The sequence below is a fragment of the Vulpes vulpes genome, chromosome 1, assembly GCF_048418805.1.
Source record: "Vulpes vulpes isolate BD-2025 chromosome 1, VulVul3, whole genome shotgun sequence".
In the NCBI taxonomy this organism is placed as follows: domain Eukaryota; kingdom Metazoa; phylum Chordata; class Mammalia; order Carnivora; family Canidae; genus Vulpes; species Vulpes vulpes.
The window spans coordinates 23047131-23067079 of record NC_132780.1 but is presented as its reverse complement, the minus strand read 5'-3'; the positions used below and the strand labels follow the sequence as shown (position 1 = coordinate 23067079).

The window sequence follows — 19949 nt, the reverse complement described above, 5'->3', positions numbered from 1 at the left end:
GCGGCGAAACCCCGACACGCGGCGGGTCCGGGTCGCCTGCAGGACGCGTCCGCCAGGGGTCGCTGTCGCCCAGGGAAGGCGGCGGCGGGGGCGGTGGGTCCCAGGTCGCTCCGCAGGACAAGCCCTTCGGGGGTCACTGTCACCTGGGGTAAGTGCCAGGCGCGGCGACACCCCGAGACGCGGCGGGTCGACGGTTGTCCTGCAGGACGAGCCCTTTGGGGGTCGCGGTCACCCGGGGTAAGCGCCAGGCGCGGCGATACCCCGAGACGCGGCGGGTCCGGGTCGCCTGCAGGACGGGTACGCCAGGGGTCGCTGTCGCCCGGGGAACTCGGAGGCGGGGGTGGCGGGGCCCGGTAGCTCCGCAGGACGAACCCTTCGGGGGTCGCTGTCACTCGGGGAACGCGGCAGGTGTGGCGACGCCAGGGAAACGCGGCAGGTCTTGAGTCGCCAGCAGGACGAGCCCTTCGGGGGGGTTGCTTTCACCCGGGGAACGCGGCAGCGGGGGCAGTGGGTCCCGGGTCGCTCCCCAGGATGAGCCCTTCGGGGGTCGCTGTCACTTGAGGAACGTGGCAGATGCAGCGACACCCGGAGACGCAGCGGGTCCTGGGCCGCCCCGCAGCACGAGCCCTTCGGAGGTCACTATCACTTGGGGTAAGCGATAGGTGCGGCAACACCCGCGGGACGCAGCGGGGGTAGTGGGTCCCTGGGTCGCTCCCAGGACGAGCCCTTCGGAGGTCACGATCACCCGGGGTAAGCACCAGGCGCGGCGACACCCCCCAAGACGCGGCGGGTCCGGGTCGCCTGCAGGACAAGTCCGCCAGGGGTCGCTGTCGCCCGGGGAACTCGGCGGCGGGGGTGGCGGGTCCCGGGTCGTTCTGCAGGAAGAGTCAGCCGAGGGTCGCTGTCACTCGGGGAACGGGGCATGTGAGGCGACACCAGGGAAGCGAGGCGGGTCTTGGGTCTCCTGCAGGAGGAACCCTTCAGGGGGTCACTGTCACCAGGGGTAAGCGGCGGGCGGGGCGACACCCAGAGAACGCTGCGGAGGTGGTGGGTCCCGGGTCTCCTGCAGTACCAGCCCTTCGGGGGTCACTGGCAGCGGGGGACGCGGCAGGGGTGGCGGGGCCCGGGTCTCCTGCAGGACGAGCCCTTCGGGGGTCGCTGGCACCGGGGGACGCGGCGGGGGTGGCGAGGCCCTGGTGGTCTGCAGGACGAGCCTTTCGGGGGGTCTGTCGCGCGGGGGACACGGGGGGGGGGGCGGGGGGCCTGCAGGACGAGTCCGCCGGGGGTGGCTGTCGCGCGGGGCGCGCGTCCGCTCACTGCGCAGTGTGCAGTTTCTGGTGGTCGAGGAGGTGGACCATCCAGGGGAAGGCCTTCCCGCAGACGCCGCACTCGAAGGGCCGCTCTCCTCCAGCGGCCTCCACGCGCCGGTCTCCGTCCGCGTCCTGAGCCTGCCCGGCCGCTTCCAAGGGGCCGGCCTCCCCTGGCCCCTCGCCCCCGCCGCGCCGGGGCTTCTTGCGCCGCGGCTGCAGCAGGTGGATCTTCCGGTGCTCCCCCAGGACGGAAGCGTGCAGAAAGGCCTTGCCGCACTCGGGGCACGGGAAGGGCCCCTCTTCCAGGTGGCGCTTCTGGTGCTCGATGAAGTGGGTGACCCAGGTGAAGACCTCCCCGCACTCGGCACACGCGAAGGGCCGCGTCCCTGAGGGGACTTGGGTCGCTGCTGGGCTCCCCGAGGAGGGGGCAGCAGCCGGTTGTCCCGCTTCTCCAGGGGAGGCTTTGGTGTCTTTGAGTAAGGGTAGGCGAGTGCTGCCGACATCGCGGTCCCCAAGTCTCTTTGGGGGACTGGTGCTCTGAGCACCTGGGAGGGTGGGGTCTGCAACCAGGCTGGGCTGAGGGCTCAGGTGCAGGGGCCCCTCTGGTGCAGGCCCTTGGCCTCTGGTGCCCTTAAGCACAGCGTCCTTGGGGGTAGCCCCTGCCCGCCTTACACCCTCTTCTGAAGCCTGAGGTGTGTCCTGGGCCAGCCTGGGGAGGGAGTGTCTGTTCCTCAGGGCTCTGTCCCCAGTCTGCCCACAGGGAGGTTCATCCCAGACGCTAGGCTTCAGAGGCGAGCAGCCCAGGCCTGGGGAGGGTGAGGGAGAAGCGTTAATTGTTAGGGAGAGGACAGGGACCAGGCCACACCCTGGGCACCTCCCTGCCCCTTCTCCCCACCCAGGGACACACAGAAGAACAGGCAGCCAGCTGCCTGTACTTAGTAGAGACTTAGTGCCCTCAATACTTTCCTTTACTAAGATAAAGGGTAAGTGGGGTTGGGGGGCAGATCCCACACCCCAGACCCCCTTGTCCTCACCTGGGCAGGCAGCTGAGGGGACCCCATGCTGCAGCATCTTCTGTGTGTCTGCCTTCATGCTAGGAGGCCGAAGCCCTGGTCAAGGGGTGGAAACGTTTGAGTGGCTGCTGCAGGACCGGGTGGGGGTGGGGGTGATATCAGTCCCCACTTTGGTGGCCCCAGTTTCTGGGGGAAGGTACAGAGTTCATCACCAAAGCCCCCCCCCCCAACACTGCCATCAGCAAAGTCTAAACCTTCCCAGCCCTTAGGATTGCTGTAGGACCCAAACACTCACCGAGTGAGCCCAGGGTGCAGGATGCCTCCGCCCCCGCCCTGGTGTGGGGACTTCGCTGGGGCTGGGCAGGCTGCGGCCACTCGCCCTCCTGGGGGAGCCCCAGCTCCGATGCCTGGAATGGCAAACACAGTCCCGCTCAGCAACTGCCCCACACCGCCCAGGGCTTGGAGCAACCACCAGAGGGCCATCCACCCGGTGCCACCAGAGCAGAGGGACAGCATTGCTTCCTTTAGAAAATCCAGGAATAGCAAAACTAAAGCCACTGCTCCCCCACAAAAAGGTGCCAAAAAAAAAAAAAAAAAGCCACCAAACCAATAAACAGTATTTAGTAAGAGTTTATTGTGCATATAAAAATAGTCTACGAACTGGGAGCTTTCAAATCCAAGACTGATATGAAGCCTGGATGACCGTTACTACAGAGGTAGTTTCCAGACAGCAGGGGCTGGCTCAGTGATTATCTTACACTGTGTTTAGGAAGGTGATTTAAGTTTCTTTACTGATCATTTCCTTGAGGCTTTTGCATGAGGTGCCCCAGGTTATGTTCCACTTGTTTTGCAGAACACACTAAATGAAGTCTCACTTATGTGGTACGTGGTTTTGTCAGCTCAGGGAATGTTCAAGTCTGGTCTCTATTTTGTATTTAATTTTAACACCCCAAATGCACATTCCCAGTGGGCTGTTACTAGGACTGGAGAAATAATTCAAGGGCCCCCCTGTGCAATATGAAAACGCAAGTCCTCTTTGTGATGGTTAATTCTAGAAGTCAATGTGACTGAGCTAAGGGATGGCCCAGTAGCTGGTAAAATTTCATTTCTGGTATCTGTGGGGGTGTCTCCAGGGAAGACTAGCATTTATACCGGCAGATTGAGTAAAGATCATCCTTACCAATGTGGGTGGGCATCACCCAATCTGTGGAGGGCCCAAATTGAACACAAAGTCAGAAGGGTGCATTTGTGCTCTGCTTGAACTGGGACAGGCACCTTCAGCCCTCAGACATTGAACCCCTCTTGATTCTTGGGCTTTGGACTTGGACTGAGACTGAGATTCCTGTGGTCTTTAGACCTTTGGGCTTGAGATGGAGCTCCCTGCCCTGGAGACAGCTTTTTGGTGTTCTCTAGCTTGCAGACAGCAAATCAGGGGCTCCTTGACCTCCATAATCATGTGAGCTAGTTCCTTTTAATATGTCTCTCTATATGTGTCTATATAAATCCTACTGATTTGTTTCGGTGGAAAGCCCTGAATAGTACATCCTTACTTGAATACCACTGATGATTTTATAGCAACAAGAGAGCCCTGGGCCCTATGTAAGGACTGAGGTCAATATCACTTGTGAGGTTCTGAACTGCCCCTCACAGCTGCATTGTCCCTAAGAACAAGCCCCCCAGAAGGTTATGAGCAGTGGGGGGTGGGGGCTCCAGGTCTCACTGGTCATCAAAGTGTGACCATGACAATGGAGGGTGGAGGGGTTGAGAGGGGAGGCTCTGGACCTGTGTGTGTATGTTTGTGTGTGTGGTGGTAAGGGGCATGTTAATTCCCCTGACTTGGAAGCATGGGCCACCATCCAGAGACGTCTGAAAATTACAAACACACTTGGGCCAGGCACAGAAACCAGGACATTTCTGAGCCTTCTCTATAGCTCCAAATACAAAAAATGTCCCCCAAAGTCCTTTTGACCAGGGCTCTGATCATTCCAGGCACAGTGCAGGGCAGTGAGTGGGATGTGGGGACCCACATCTGTCATCTAACCAGCCAAGAAAAAGAAAAGAAGAACAATGGGAAATGTGAATGCCAACCAGCCATTTACTGCTGATGAGGGATTACTGTTAATGATTTTAGTTGAGGCAGTAGAGCTGGGTTGATGTCTAAAAAAAGAGTGTTGGTAGTTTGCCAGGGGTGTTTGGGTGTGTGGGTGTGGCTATAATAGATGAAGGGGTCAAAAGGTACAAACCTCCCATTGTCAAACAAGTAAGTCCTAGGCCTATAATGTACTGCTTAGAAACTATAGTTAATAATACTGTATTGTGTATTTAAAAGTTGCTGAGGGAGCAAATCTCACAATTCTCATCACAAGAAAAAATATTTGTAACTCTAGATGTTAAGTAGACTTACTGTAGTTGATCATTTCACAATATATACATATATTGAATCATTATGTTATATACCTAACATAATGTTCCATATCAATTATATATCAATAAAAAAATAAAAATATGGGATCCCTGGGTGGCGCAGCGGTTTGGCGCCTGCCTTTGGCCCAGGGTGTGATCCTGGAGACCTGGGATCAAATCCCACGTCGGGCTCCTGGTGCATGGAGCCTGCTTCTCCCTCTGCCTGTGTCTCTGCCTCTCTCTCTCTCTCTCTCTGTGTGTGTGACTATCATAAATAATAAATAAAAATTTAAATAAAATAAAAATAAAAAAATAAAAATAAAAACATAGATATAATTGGGGGGGGGGGGTAAAGTCCTTGAAGGCCAAGCTCTACTTGCAATGCATGGAAATGGCGAGTGAGCATATCTGTGATTTCTAAGGGGAGAGTCCAGGATGGAAGAGAGCTTTCCATCAACAAGCCTGGCTATGTGTCAAGCACTTACGGCCCATCTGGGGCTGACTTCATCATGTGCCAGAAATAGTGCCCAGGGCCCATGAAACTTTTTGGAGAAAGGAGTTTCTTGCAATAATGTTTTAATGTCTTTTAAAATCAGCCAGAAAAAAAATGAATATAGTGATTACTCCAGCCTGGAATATGTTCATCTTTATACCAAATGGTTATAAAATATAACTTACTATTTTGTGGAAGTTCAGGAGTATAACTTTGATATAATTCTTATGGGACAAACATTCTTAGGGCCCACAGAAGTCCTACTACAACCCTGGGTCCATTAGTCTATTCTCTCTACTTTGGTGTATGTAGTGTACTAGTTTCCCGTGGCTGCTATAGCAAATCATGAGAAACTTAGTGGCTGAAAACCCAAATTTCTCTTATAGCTCTGAAGGCTAGAAGTCTGAAATCAATTTCTCTGAGCTAAAGTTAGTGTCCACCAAGGCTCATTCCTTCTGAAGGCTCCATGGGAGAATTTGTTTCCTGGGCTTTTCTCAGCTTCTAGACACACCCATATTTTTTAAATAATAAATTTATTTTTTATTGGTGTTCGACACACCCATATTCTTTGCCTTTTGGCCCTTCCTCCATCTTTATTGCCTCTGTGCCCAGGTCACTGTCCTGCCTTGTGTATTAAACCTCCCTTTACCTCCCTCTTATAAGGACTCTCGTGATTACATCTGGAATCCAATCAGATAAACCAGGGTAGTTTTTTCTCATGTTCCTACCTTAAGTACACCTGCAAAAAGCCCCTTTTTCCACCTAAGGTAACATTCCCAGGTTCTAGGGATGAGGACAGGAACGTTTGGTGGGGCAAAGGGGGGTGGTGGGAGCATTATTCAGCCTACCACATGGTGTGTGTGTTTGGTTTTCCACAATAAAAATTTTTATAAGAAGATATTTCCTCTTGCAAGCCTAAAACAAGATAATTAAGAATAACTTTTTTTTTCTCCCAGCCATAGCAGGACAGAGATAGAGAAATTCATGCAGGTGAATTCAAGGATGGAGGTGATCTGCTGTAGCAACAAAGGTATACGGGTGTTTCTTTGGTGGGATGAGCTCTTCTGCAGAGCAGTGGGTGTATTATCTTTTGTCTCATGCTTTTGTTTAGATGTCTTTTTTCTGTTGTTATTAATTAAGTAAAGAATGAAAATGGCCTCCAGGCAGAGCATAGTAGCCAGAGAAGAAACAGAATACAAACTAGTGGGTCTTTCAAAAACTGGCCATGCAAATCAGAAAACCTCAAAATGATACCAGACCCCAGCATCATAAGGAGGGGTGGTCTCTGGGGACAAAGAACGGACTAGACTTTGGCTTGATGGAAAATATTATCACTTTTTAGTAGTTCCTTCATTTTTCTTAATTTTAATTATATAAGAGTGTGTGTGTGTGTGTGTGTGAGTGCGTTCATGTCCAGGTCTGGAATTTTAGCACATATATAGATTCGTGAAACTACTACCACAATTAGGACCAGAATGGTTCCACCACCCAGGGAAAACTCTTTCATGCTACCTCTGTCTACTCATATTCTCCCTCTGCCCAGAACTCTTGCCTGGAAACCACTGATCTATTCTCTGTGGCCATCATTTTGTCTTTTTAAGAATGTCATATAAATGGGATTTCATAGCATGTACCTTTCGAGATTAACTGTTTTGACAGCACAGTGCCCTTCAGATCCATCCAAGTTGTGTGTGAATCAAGAGTTTCTTCCATGATATTGCTGGGTAGTATTCCATGGTGTGCAGGATAAATGATTGTTTATCCAATCACACAGGTATGTGGCTTGTTTCCAGTTTTGGGCTACTACAAACAAAGCTGCTATGAATATTTGTGTACAGGTTTTTGTAGGAACATAAATGTTTGTTTCATCTGGGTAAACATCCTATCCCAGAAGTGGGATTGCTAGGTCATACATCATGTTTATACTTAACTTTGTAAGAAACAACCAAACCATTTTCTAAATTGATTTTACCACTTTGCATTCCTATCAGCAATGAAACAGTTCCAGTTTCTCCACACCCTTCCCAGCACGTGGTGCTGTCCCTCTTTCTACTTTTAGCCATTGCAGTAGGTGTGCAGTGATATCTCATCATGGTTTTAATTTGCATTTCCCTGATGGCTAGTGATCTTCAGCATCTTTCCATGTGCTCATTGTAAAATTCCCATTTTTAAAAGGGAAGCACATGCCTCCTGTCCTTATGCTCTCTGAGCATGGACATAGAAAATAAAAGGAAGCCACAGATGCTTTGAGGTTGCTCGCGAATGGTGTGGAGGCACATGGGAGGGGAAGATGGCAGTATAGGTCATGAGGAAGGCCACACGACCCCAACTGAGAGGTAGGATATCTCAAGGACACCCAGACTGACAGTGATGTGCAGGGGATGAAGATCCTGACAGGGGTTTAGAGTTGGGGGTTAAACATTCGAGAGAGTGGCAAATTAGTGGGAGACAGAGGGGCTTGTGGTCTGAAGAAGGGGGAGGTCACAGAGGTGATGGGAGGTGAGAATAAGGTGCTGTGAATCTACTTGATGCCAGAGGGAAGGGAATGTGGTTTGGTTTTTGTTTATTTTGTGTTTTACCTGTTAACAAATCTGTTTTAATCACTCCAGTCCCTGCTGGGGGCCTTTCCCCATCACTCTGTGAGCTCTAGCCATACCAAGTTTCCCTTGGTCCTTGACATAAACCATGATCCCCTCTCACTTGGGCCCTTTGCAAAAACAGATCTTGCTGTTGGGGATGCCCTCTTGGAGTCTTTCCCAGCCTCTCCAAGAATCCACAGTATTCTCAGGTACAACACTACTACAGATACTAATACTACGGATGGGATCTGAGCCAGGACACCCAAGCTTCTGTGTGGTAGCACCTGGAGTGGCAGCACTGGAAATCTTTTGATATACTCAGCATGCAGTTGTGGATTATATACGAGGATGGGGACCTCAGCATCTGGCTGCTGACTGGTAAAGGACTGGCAGATGACCTGGGTGGAGGGAGATGAAGATGATGTCTAGGGGGTCTGCAGAAGATCACAGCCCTACTAACTGTATTTTGCCCAGCACTGAGCTGCAGCAAATGTTGGGATTTGTGGGATAGGTTGGAGGTGTGGAGTTCAGGCTTCCTGGGAATTTGGGGGAGAGCCTTGCACAGAGCTTGGATGGGATGTCCTTCAACCTGTCACAGCACTGATGTTCATGGTGCCCCAGGGATGTAGGAGCATGGAGCCAGGGGCCCTGGGCTCACCTGGGATGGGTCTTTCTGGGACCTCAGGCTCTTCCCGTCTTCCTCCTCGCTGATGCTCCTGTCCTGGTGGTCGGTGAGAGATACCAGAACTGGGCGGGAGAAAGGGATGGTGAGAGGCCTGTATGACTCAGAGCCCCCAAATCCCCAGATTTCCTGCACAAGGAGGATAACACATCCCAGGAGCATCTCTGAAGAACCCCAGTAAGGCCAAGGCAAGAGCAATAGTATGCCACTGCCTTTATCTTCCAACAAGCTTCTAACTGCAGCCCCATCCTCCTGATCCAGACCTTTCCATGGCTGCCAGGCATGAGGCCATGGTAACATAAGAGGCAGCTGAGGACAGATCTTCTCACCTAATGGGCGTAACACTCTACGCCCATTTGTGCCCCTGAGAGGCCCATGAGGACATTTCCTGCAGCACTGATTAACTCGGAAAGCCTGGAAAGGGGTCTCATCCCACAACTGGAATCTTCCTGAAGTGGAATGCAGTAAGGTAGCAAAGATGGTTGAAGCAAGGCCCCATGGATCTACCACAGAACATATTGTAGAACATATTGCCCTGGACAAAAGCCAGGGCAGGATAGCAGTTACAAAGGCACACCATTTATAGGTTTAGGACATGGGAAACAGAGCCATACACTGTTACAAAATAAGAGGGAAAAGGACAAACATGCACATGCAATGAGAAATTCAAGGCCTTTCCCCCCTCTGGGGCAAGCAGGGAGAGCAAGAGGAATGTGGAGGAGACCTGCACTGTTGACCCAGTGAACTCCACAGTGTGTCATTTCTCTAAATAACCTAAAGCTGCCTTTCAGGAGGTTAGGCTCTGAGATGGCTTCATGGAAGTTATATGCGTGTTCATTATAATATTTTCCATACACTTTTATAGGCTGAAAAAGTGTCATATAAAAAGCAAACAGTTGTTTTGGAAGGCACTTTGACAGTTCTTCAAAAAGTTATATGTTGAGTTACCATATGACCCAGCACTTCGCCTCCTTAGGTGTTCCCAAGAGTAATGAAAATATGTCCACACAAATATATGTATGTGAATGTTCATAGCATTGTTCATCATAGCCAAAAAGTGGAAACCCAAAGGTCCATCAAATGGTGAATGAAGGAACAAACTGGTATATCCATACAATGGAATATTTTTCAGCCATAAAAAGAATGAAGTACTGATAGATTTTACAACATAGATGAACCTTGAGAACCTTATGCTAAGTGAGAGAAGCCAGACACAACAGGCCACATATGACTTCATTTATATGAAATGTACAGAACAGGCAAATCCATAAAGACAAAAAGTAGATTAGTGATCTGGGGGAAAGCTACAGGGACTGGGGGAGAGAGGAGAATGGGGAGTGACTGCTAATGGTCTGAGGTTTCCTTTTGTGGCGAACAAAATGTTCAGGAATTAGGTGGTGATGATGGTTGCACAACTCTGTGAATATACTAAAAATCACTGAATTGTATATTTTTAAATGGGTGAATTATATGGTATGGGAACTATGTTTCAATAACATTATTTTAAAAAGCAAACAGGAAGGTAACATCACCAAAAATGGCAGAGTAGGGAGCTCTCAAAATCAATATCTCTACTGAAACAACAATTAGCCAGCCTTCATCTCTGAAAAAATTTTTAGAGATAACTTTTGGGAACTTGAATCTGATAAAAAACAAAAAAACAAAAAAAACAAGAACTTACAAGGAGGAGGGAATGTTTAATGAAAAAAGAAGCTATTAAATTTCAACCAGAAGGTGTTGTGGCATTTTTACTTACCTGCCTACCAGCCCCATTCCACAGGTAGGAGGGGCTGTGTGGATGACAGTCCGTGGAACTGGTATGGCTTGCTGAAGCCACAGGGGGCAGATCTTGTTCCCAAAGCATTACATTTGCGTGTTTGTCTGGTGACCTGTCTGGTGACTCCCTGAAAGATTGGTTCAGGGGTTTACCTTTGTTATGCCCTCTCAGAACCTTCAGGACTGGAGTGGCCTCTAGAGCAGCATTTGTCAAAAGCATTTAAAGGCATATACTAAAAATAAATAAATAAATAAATAAATAAATAAATAAATAAATAAATAAGGCATATACTAGCCACAACCACCTGAAGCAGGGATAACAGATGGAGCAAGCAGCAGAGAGACCAAGAAGCCTAGGAAAGAAGAGGCTGGAGAAAGAGGTACATGTGGGAATAAGGGCTTTTACTGGGGAGTCTAGCAGGCCATTCATATAATCAGGGCTAAACACATAGTAGAAAACATGAAAAGTTCCCAAGCTTTCATCTCTGATTGATCTTTAGGCCCCCCGTAACCCGGAAGTGAAGGCTCAGGAGAGTTGTATATGGAGAGGCTAAGCATTGAAGGAGTACCTCAATTCAGAGCCAACCTACAAAGATGAGGAGAGTTTTGTTGGCTCCATGCATTTAAGGAAAGTTCTGGCATATCACTAGGTAGCCACTAAATTAATGAAACAGAAACTTTAGTGAGAACACACAACAAAGAATGTAGTATTTACAAGAATAGTTTAGATAAGTTTCCAAAATAGGGCACCTGGGTGGCTCTGTTGGTTAAGCATCTGCCTTCTACTCAGGTCATGATCCTGGGGTCCTGGGATGGAGCGCTGCATCAGGCTTCCTGCTCAGCAGGGAGTCTGCTGCTCCCTCTCCCTCTCCCCCTTCCCACCGCATTTGTGTGCTCTCTTACTCTCTCTATCTCTCTTAAAGAGATCACAGAGGGAGTGGGAGAAGCAGACTCACCACTGAGCAGAGAGCTTAATGTGGGGCTCAATCCGAGGACCCTGAGATCATGACCTAAGCCAAAGGCAGACACTTAACCAACTAAGCCACCCAGGCATCCCAATAAATAAAATCTTTAAAAGAAAGAAAAAGAAAGAAAGAAAGAAAAGAGGAAAGGAAAGAGGAAAGGAAAGAGGAAAGGAAAGAGGAAAGGAAAGGAAAGGAAAGGAAGAGGGATCCCTGGGTGGCCCAGCGGTTTGGCACCTGCCTTTGGCCCAGGGCGCGATCCTGGAGACTGAGGATTGAATCCCATGTCGGGCTCCCAGTGCATAGAGCCTGCTTCTCCCTCTGCCTATGTCTCTGCCTCTCTCTCTCTCTGTGACTATCATAAATAAATAAAAATTAAAAAAAGAAAGAAAGAAAGAAAGAAAGAAAGAAAGAAAGAAAGAAAGCAAAAGAAAGAAAGAAAGAAAGAAGTAAGTTTCCAAAATAAACAATTACAACCCACAGTAAGCAGCATAAACCAGCCCTGGGGAGGGAAGAGATCTGATCTCCAGAGTTATCACGTTATATTATCAAATATTAAAAATACCCAGTTCCCAAAAACAAATTAAGAGGCATGCAAAGACCCAAGAAAGTATATCTCATTTACAGGAATAAGAAGAAATGAATGGAAACTGTCCATGAAGAAGCCCAGACACTGGACTTACTAGACAAAGATTTTAAATCAACTGTCTTAAATAACTTCAAAGAGCTAAAGGAATCCATGAACAAAGAGCTATAAAAAATCAGGAGAATGATGTTCTCAACAAATAAAGGAGGGCAGCCCAAGTGGCTCAGGGGTTTAGTGCCACCTTCAGCCCAGGGCATGATCCTGATCAAGTCCCACATCGGGCTTCCTGCATGGAGCCTGCTTCTCCCTCTGCCTATGTCTCTGCCTCTCTCTGTGTCTCTAATGAATTAATTAAAAAAAAAACAAATAAAAGATATCAAGGAGAAATTATATAAAGGAACCAAATAGAAATCCTGGAGCAGAGAAGTACAATAACTAAAATGAAAAATTTGCTAGAGGGGTTTAACCTCAGATTTAAACTGGCAGAGAAAAGGATCAGTAAGTTTGAAGATAGGTCAATTAAAATTATAGTCTGCAGAGTAGAAGAAAAATGAACAGGGCCTAAGGTATTTGTGGGACACATAAAATCCACCAACAGACATATAATGGGAATTCCAAAAGGAGAAGACAGAGACAAAATATTTGAAAAAAAAAAACAATGGTTGGAAACTTCCTAAAATACATGAAATATTTGAATCTACACATTCAAAGAAGCTGAACAAACTCTCAATAAGATGAACTCAAAGAGATCCACACTGAGACACACTATAATCAAACTGTCATGTGGTTCAAGACATCAAAATCAAGCTACGTGATGCACCATATTAATAGACCACATGATCATCTCAATTGACAGAAAAACCATTTGTTGTAATATAATGCCCTCTAATGGTCAAAATATCATAATTATGAGGGACTGAAAACTTACTTCCAATAAAGAATAAGGCAAGGATGTTTGCTTTTACCACTTCTATTCAACGTTGTACTGGAAGTTCTAGCAAGAGCAACTAGGCAAGAGAAAGAAAGTCATCTAAATTGGAAAGGAAGATGAGATTGTGAGTTCAAGCCCCACCTTGGGGGTAGAGATTACCTGAAAATAAAATCTGTTAAAAAATAAATAAATTGGAAAGGAAAAAGAAAAATTATCCCTATTCACAGATGGCATGAGCTAATAAGTGAATTCAGCAAAGTTACATAGTACAATATCAACACATAAAAATTAGTTGTGTTTCTATAAAACATCAATGAACAACCCAAAAAGGAAGCACAAAAAATTTCATTTACAATGAAAGAATCAATTTTACTTACAGAATCAAAAAGAATAAGATACTTAGGAATAAATTTAGCCTGAGAGATACAAGACTTGTACACTGAAAACTGGAAAACTATTACTGAAATGAGTTAAAGAAAAATTTTAAAAATAACATTATTATTAATTATTGTTATTAATAAATACATTGTGTTCATGGAATGGAAGACTTAATATCATTAAGATGGCAACACTCTTAGTGATCTACAGGTCCAATGCAATCCCTATCAAAAGCCATTTTCTCTTCTTTTTGCAGAAATGGAAAAGCTTGTCCTAAAATTTATATGGAATTCCAAGGGACCCAGAAGAGCCCAAACAATCCTAAAATAGGACAGAGTTGGAAGACACATATGCCCTGATTTCAAAACTTACTACAGAGCTACAGTGCTGGCATAAAGATAGACATATAGAATGGGAAAGAATTGAGAGTCCTGAACTAAACCCATATATATGCATGGCCAAATACCAGAACCATTCAGTAGGGGAAAGAAGGGTGTTTTCAACAGTGGTGATGGGACAATTGGTAAGCCACATGCAAAAGAATAAAGTTGCACCCTTAGTTTGTACAGTATACCCAACTAGTGCCTGCTAGTTGCCAAACACCCAACCTTGGTTCTTCCTGCTAATTCTGTTCACCCACACCTTCCCTTCTGTATTGGCTGTGCACCCACTAGGCATCTGGTACTACCCACTGTCCAGAAACCATGGAAGGTGGATGCAGAACTCTTGCTCTGCAAGAAGTTTATGTGAAGCTCATATAAACTAGGACAGAGAACAGACATGCAAGGAAAGGATAAACGCTATAAATATCACAGAGGGATGAGGACCCTGGAGAACACAAGTAGGGTCCTGTGTGGTAGCCTCTCAGAGGATATGGATATCTGAGCTAGGTCTAGATGATGAGCTGGCTACCCCTGCACCCAGTGAGGGCCAAGGCTGCAGGGCTATAGGGAGGTGAGGCCCTGGAGGCAGATGATAAAGGTACACAGCCAGGACAGGGATCCACTGCAGGGCTGGCATGGGAGGAGCTGACCCTCTGCTGCTGTGTGGTTAGAGGATAGGATGATGAGTGTGGGAAGAGCAGAGAGCTGAGCCTAACAACCTTTTGATTGCTGAGGCATCCATTTCAAAGACCTCCATCTGGAATAAACAATTTCTGCTGTATGACACAGCCACTCACACACACACACACACACACACACGAAAAAAAAAAAAACAACAACAGATAAGGGGATCCCTGGGTGGCCCCAGCGGTTTAGTACCTGCCTTGGGCCTAGGGGCATGATCCTGGAGTCCTGGGATCGAGTCCCACATCAGGCTCCCTGCATGGAGCCTGCTTCTCCCCTCTGCCTGTGTCTCTGCCTCTGTGTGTGTGTGTGTGTCTTTTATGAATAAATAAATAAAATCTTTAAAAAAAAAAGATAAGAGGGCAGCCCCGGTGGCGCAACGGTTTAGGGCCGCCTGCAGCCCAGGGCGTGATCCTGGAGACCCTGGATTGAGTCCCACGTCGCTCTCTGCATGGAGCCTGCTTCTCCCTCTGCCTGTGTCTCTGCCTCTCTTTGTCTCTATGAATAAATAAATAAAATCTTTTAAAAAAAAGATAAGGAATTGGGCTGCCCCCACTCATGGAGGTCCCTCATTCAGGAAGCCTTGGGTGGTCTTGATAACTGACAGTTTGGGCGACCAAATTCTCCCTTCTCACATCCTAATTCCCACTCTTCTGCTTTAAGTTAGCCAATAAAGAGTATACCTCGGAGACCCTAGTCAGGCCCAATAAAGGTGGAGCCCCAGGTGTACACACTCTCTCTCCCAGTACTCTCCCTCTTGTGCCCAAGAGCATCACTATCAATAAATAGGCTGTAGTGATCACAACACTCTTTGGCACCCAGGTTCAATGCTGGGCCGGAGGGAGGGATATATCATGGACTAAGAGACCTATTCAGTTATTTTTCCAGACACCAGCCATCAGGGACTTCCAAGTGGAAATATTGGGTCTATCTTCCCCCTGCGCTTGCACCATAGTGACTCCAGAGGGCCACCCAGAAAAGAGGAGAGCCAGGCTCCTGCTGGATTCTATCTGGGCTTCAGGCACCTGGCCCACAGCCCTGCTCTAGCCAAGCCCCAGGCTTCCTTCCCTCAGTGCACATCTCATCCTACCCCTTCCCACTCCTCACCCCCTGGGAGCTTTCCTTCCTAAGGAATGAAGCCCAATCTTGAGGCAGCAGCATGCAGATGCCTCCTGCTTGTGTCCCTGACTTCCAGGCATTCATGTGAGAGGTAGAGATGCCTCATCAGGTCCAGTCACCTGCTGCTCCAACTGCCTCACTGTCCACAGGACCACAAGTTGGCCCCATGTAAAACACGTACAAGATCCCTTTGCTAAAAAATGATAGGGAACCTCAAGATGGCAACAGTGAAGCATTAATGCCAGCCTGGGCCTCCTAACTTGAGGCGCTAGGGTGTGCATGGGTCCACCAAGGGCCAGATGTAAAAACTTGTGGGCCCCTTAGTCCCTGGAACAGTGAGTTCCAAGAGCCACTTTATCTGCCTTGCACGTCTTCATGATTCCACAGGAACCTGGGAACAAGACTCCATGATGCCATCCAGTGCCTTCCAACTTGGACAATGCTCTTGCCTTTGCAAAATGTGACACGCAAAACTTTCCTGGGCATGTCGGCCAACTTCCCTGCGGGCAGTATGGAGACCCGAGAAAACTTTCTTTAGATTTCAAGGCTTTTCTGCAGCTAGGGCCTGAAGACATTCTGATCACAGCACCCAAGTCAGGCCCTGAGGGTTGACCTCCAACAGATGTTGTGATGGGGGTCTGCACTTCTGTTGACATTACTAGGAGTGAGGGAGCCTGGGGAGATGACAGTTCTACACAGGGTTACAGGGGCAAGAAGGCATGAGGACAGAGCCCCTGAAGGAGAGAGGGGAGCCAAAGTAGAGAGGCAGTGTCAGCTCTGCCTGCAGACCCTGCAGCTACACAAGACTCCTCTGTTGAGTTCTCACCAACACCCGTTCTGTGACAGCTGCGGACCCAGGCATGAGTCCCCACAACTGGCCCCTGGGCCTCTGGGACTGGATGCAGGAGAGAAACGGGCAAGCTCTGGGATTTCTGGACAGGGCCTGGGGTGGGGGCGTGGTCCACAGCACCTCATTTGGGGTCCTCTTGAGGGAGAGCAGACAAATGCGAAGCCACAGGCCAGATGGACACATGGTAAAATGGAGAAATCCTCAATTACCAACTGAGCGAGAGAAGTGAGGCAGACAGAGACGTGCAGCACAATGACATTTATGTACAACAAAAACACAGGTGTGTGAGAAGACAATGTGCACTGGCAGGACATGTGCAGGGAAGAGGTTTGCGCGGATGGCCTGGGCGCTGCTGATCGGGAGAGGGAACGGGACAGGAGCGGGTGTGTGTGTGTGGGGTGGGAGCAGGGCTGGGTGGATGCGACACTCTGAGTCCAAAAGGAAAAAGAAGCGCCATCCTTGGGCACCGGGCCATGGAGTCACTGGCCAGAACCCAAACCCGGCATCTGCTCCCCCCAACCGGCAGCCACTCGCTCTTAGGGGTGAGGCCCGTCCCCTCACCTTCCTGCTGCGACATCTGTGTGAGGTCCTCCACCAGGCTAGCGGCCTCTCTGCAGGTGCGAGGACCCTGCGACTGCACCCAGGTCCTCATCTTGCTGGGCAGCGCACCCAGGAACTGCTCCAGCACCAGCAACTCCAGCATTTGCTCCTTGGAGTGCGCCTCAGGCCGCAGCCACTGGCGGCACAGCATCCAGAGCTGGCCCAGTGCACGGTGTGGCCCACCTGCCACGCGGTACTGGAACTGTCGGAAACGCAGGCGCCAGGCCTCAGCATCTCCAGGGCTGGCCAGCTGAGAAGCCCTGTCCTGCTCCCCCAGAGATGAAGTCTGGGGACTCCTGGGGGAGGCAAGGGCTTTGGCCAATGGGAGCATCTCTCCGGCCTCAGAGGGCAAGCAGGCTGGATCCCAGGACAGTCCCAGCAGCTCCAAACACAGGTAGCAGCAGGCAGATGCAGTCAGCAGTCAGTGGCCTGCAGAGAGGGGCAGGCGCAAAGTGGCCACATCAGATGGTGGCCCCCACCTTGCTCAGGACTCCCCCCAGCTCCCCACCTCCTTGCCCTGACCCCCAGTTACCAAGATGCTGACCTGAGCCCTCCCCATCTCATTCTGACCTAATCTTCCATATGACCCTCATGGGCTACATTGTGTTGAAGACAAGGAACTGGTCACCACAGAGCCTTACCCACTGTTCCCACCCATACTCCTCTCTGATGTTGATCCCAGCTCAGCTGTCACCACAGCAGGATGCCACCATGCTCTGGCTCAGGCTGTCACACTTATCTCATCTTCACTGTGCTGTCTTCAGGACTCTTACCTGATCGGGAACAGATCTCATTTCCTTACTTAGCTTAGTGTACATCTCCCTCCTTCATTTATTTAGTCATTAACAGTTTCCTGAGCATCCAAGGGAATAGGATTCCTGCCTTGGTGGAGTAACCAGCACTGTCCAGCAGAACTTCCTATGGGGTCGGAAATGCTCCCCATCTATATCATCCAGTTTGGTAGCCACCAGCTGTATTATGTGGCTCCTGAGCACTTGAAATAAGGAACTAGACCCAGCCAGATATGCTACGTAATAGTGCAATAGAGGCCCTCTGCCTGGCTATGCTGTCTTTCTTGCCTTTTCTACTAAGTTAAGGCTGAGGGAGGAGGTAGTTGAGGACAAGGGGGTAGAGACTTTAAAAGCAGAGGGAAAGTGGGAAGGGCAGTGGAAAAAAATAGCATTTTGTGCATTTTCCAAGCTTCCTACGCTGAACATGTAACTGAAGAAAATTTTGAAAATGTTAAAGTTGTAAAAATTAAAATGAGATTTTTTTCTATACTTGTACTCTGTGCTGATCCAGTAGTGAAGGTACAAACTGGCACGACCTTTCTGGAAAGCAAAGTGGCAGCTTGTATATCAAGATCATTCTGGAAGTTCTCATGCTATGGAATTTATCTGCAATTGGGACAAAGATTTAGGCACCAAGAATCACAACAAAAGTGCCCAACAGTTAAGCTTGGTAAGATCAATTACACTCCCATCACATGGTGGAGAATTTGACTGCAAAATACACAGTAACATAACATACGCAAGGGAAGCACACATGACATATGGATGATATGAGGTACAGGGGAAAGTGGGATGTGAAATGATATATGAGGGTCCCAAAAAGGGCCACTGGGAGAGGCCCAAGGTAGCCAGCCATATGCTATGTTCTTTATACTTCTCTTAATCTCCCCTAAATGGTATTTTGATCATGTGTGACCTTCAACATGAAACAAAAAAAAAGAACAAAAACATTTAGGAAGGATTTTTAATGACATGGGAAATGCTTATGACAAGTGAAAAGTGGAGGAGTATTCCATGTGACTTTTTCCTTCTTGATCCTCTGGAGAACTTTTCATGTGCACGTGTGTGGGTTTTACAATCAGGAAGAAAGGAAAGGTGTACAAAAGCAGGGAGGGCGACTCACGAGGGCTGTGCCCTGCCAGCAGTCTTCCCGCCTGCTTCTTGATTCCGCTGGCCTGACTGGGCATTTACAAGCTCCGTCACCCCTGTTGAGACCACAGGCAAAAATACTCTTATGCTGTAGTAACACTTTCACATGTGTACTTCTGAAAAAGTAAAAGGGCTCGTTTGGCAGCTCCACGGATTCAAGCAGTCCTTGTGCTCTGGGATCTCAGACCTTACCCTTCTCTCCGGTGAGCAGGGAAGTGCGCCCCAGGCAGACTCCAGGGTGAAGAACTGCAGCCCCTCAGCACCCTCCAGGGTCCTGGGATGAAGTCTATGTGGGGAGAAGCTGAGATGATGGGGGGGATTTAGAAGGGGCCAAGGGGGGCTCCTAGTTGAAGGCACCTAAGGCTACGGCGGGTGTCTGAGGCCCAAGTTGGGGGAACGATGTCCTCCTGTGGGGTCTGGACCAAATGTGGACCCCTGGCTGATGAGGACGCCGGGAAGTTGTGTGTGTTGGGGGGACGGTAGGGCCTGAAGCCTACATGGACAGTGCCGTGGTTTCGGGGTCCTGGAGATCCATTCTGGGGGTAACCTGGATTGATGCTAGGGGGTCTCTGAGTGTCACTGGCAGGACTCAAAGCCACGTGGGCAGGCCAGGCTTACCTGCGGATGACACAGAGATGTGCCGCTGACACTGGGTCAGGTTCTGGCGGCCGGATTGGGGCGGGGGGGTGGGGAAGCTGGGAAAGGCCTGGGGTGGGGTCTGGAGTCGAAAAACGTGGGTGGAGAGGTTTCCTGCCACGGCTGACAGGGAGGGGAGATGCCGCCAAGCGGGACAGCGCGCCCCGGGCCCCTGCCCACCTCCACCTCAGTCCCCCCGCGTGGCCTGCGAGGCTCGCCCATCTCCCTCATCCCCAGGGACCTTGGGGCCCCGCGACGGCTTCCCTGACCCGGCTCGGCCCCGCGGCTGGCCTCGGGATGCGCCTCCTGCCCGAGCCCGGATTCGTCTCCACCCGCGCTTCCTCTAACGCGATCCCGGCCAGCGCCCGCCGACTCTGGCGCCCTTGGCCCGCCCCCACGGTCTCTTCCCCCGGCCGGCCAAGCCCGACGAAGGCACTGACGGACGAGGGACAAGCGGCGGGACGGCGGGACGGCCGGACGGGCCGCGGCGGACTCACCGCGCGCGGGATCCGCTCCGGCCAGGGCCGCTCCATCATGGCGGCGCCTCGGCAGGCGAGCGAGTCCAGCCGCTGCGGCGCGGACTACAACTCCCAGAACCCCGCGCGCCGCGGGAGGCCGCCATTG

The 19949-nt window shown here is 49.7% G+C and overlaps 1 protein-coding gene and 1 long non-coding RNA gene across 12 annotated transcripts in view; one reads left to right on the top strand and one right to left on the bottom strand.

Annotated features, from left to right (window-relative positions):
- The first annotated feature begins 64 nt into the window (after positions 1-64).
- LOC140599251 (uncharacterized) overlaps positions 65-19949 on the top strand; it is a 110728-nt gene continuing 90843 nt past the window's right edge. Inside the window, exon 1 of one of the 2 annotated variants that reach the window (XR_012001923.1) lies at positions 65-148. This is a non-coding gene — a long non-coding RNA (uncharacterized lncRNA). The remainder of the gene's footprint in view (positions 149-19949) is intronic. The other variant, XR_012001921.1, reaches the window with a different exon arrangement.
- On the bottom strand, positions 990-19925 carry ZSCAN1 (zinc finger and SCAN domain containing 1). 10 transcript variants are annotated; one of them, XM_072760447.1, is made up of 8 exons: positions 19823-19925; positions 18882-18975; positions 18664-18745; positions 16711-17178; positions 8457-8545; positions 2619-2730; positions 2345-2419; positions 990-2116 (listed from the first exon to the last, which is right to left on the bottom strand). In XM_072760447.1, the coding sequence occupies exons 4-8, from the start codon at positions 17078-17080 to the stop codon at positions 1314-1316; spliced, it is 1449 nt and encodes a 482-aa protein (XP_072616548.1). In that variant the 5' UTR covers positions 17081-17178; positions 18664-18745; positions 18882-18975; positions 19823-19925; the 3' UTR covers positions 990-1313. The 10 variants fall into 10 exon arrangements, with proteins under 10 accessions (XP_072616548.1, XP_072616544.1, XP_025840215.2 ...); XM_072760443.1 differs by adding an exon at positions 19187-19307 and having other exon boundaries at positions 990-2419; positions 19823-19857; XM_025984430.2 differs by having other exon boundaries at positions 990-2419.

Excerpts from the sequence above, each read along its gene's own strand:
- ZSCAN1 (XM_025984430.2), bottom strand. The coding sequence starts at position 17,080 with ATGCTCCCATTGGCCAAAGCCCTTGCCTCCCCCAGGAGTCCCCAGACT. Across the intron at positions 2,731-8,456 it reads CCCAGAAAGACCCATCCCAG|GCATCGGAGCTGGGGCTCCC; the intron begins GTGAGCCCAGGG and ends TTGCCATTCCAG. Across the intron at positions 2,420-2,618 it reads CTGCACCCTGGGCTCACTCG|GGCTTCGGCCTCCTAGCATG; the intron begins GTGAGTGTTTGG and ends CCCCTTGACCAG.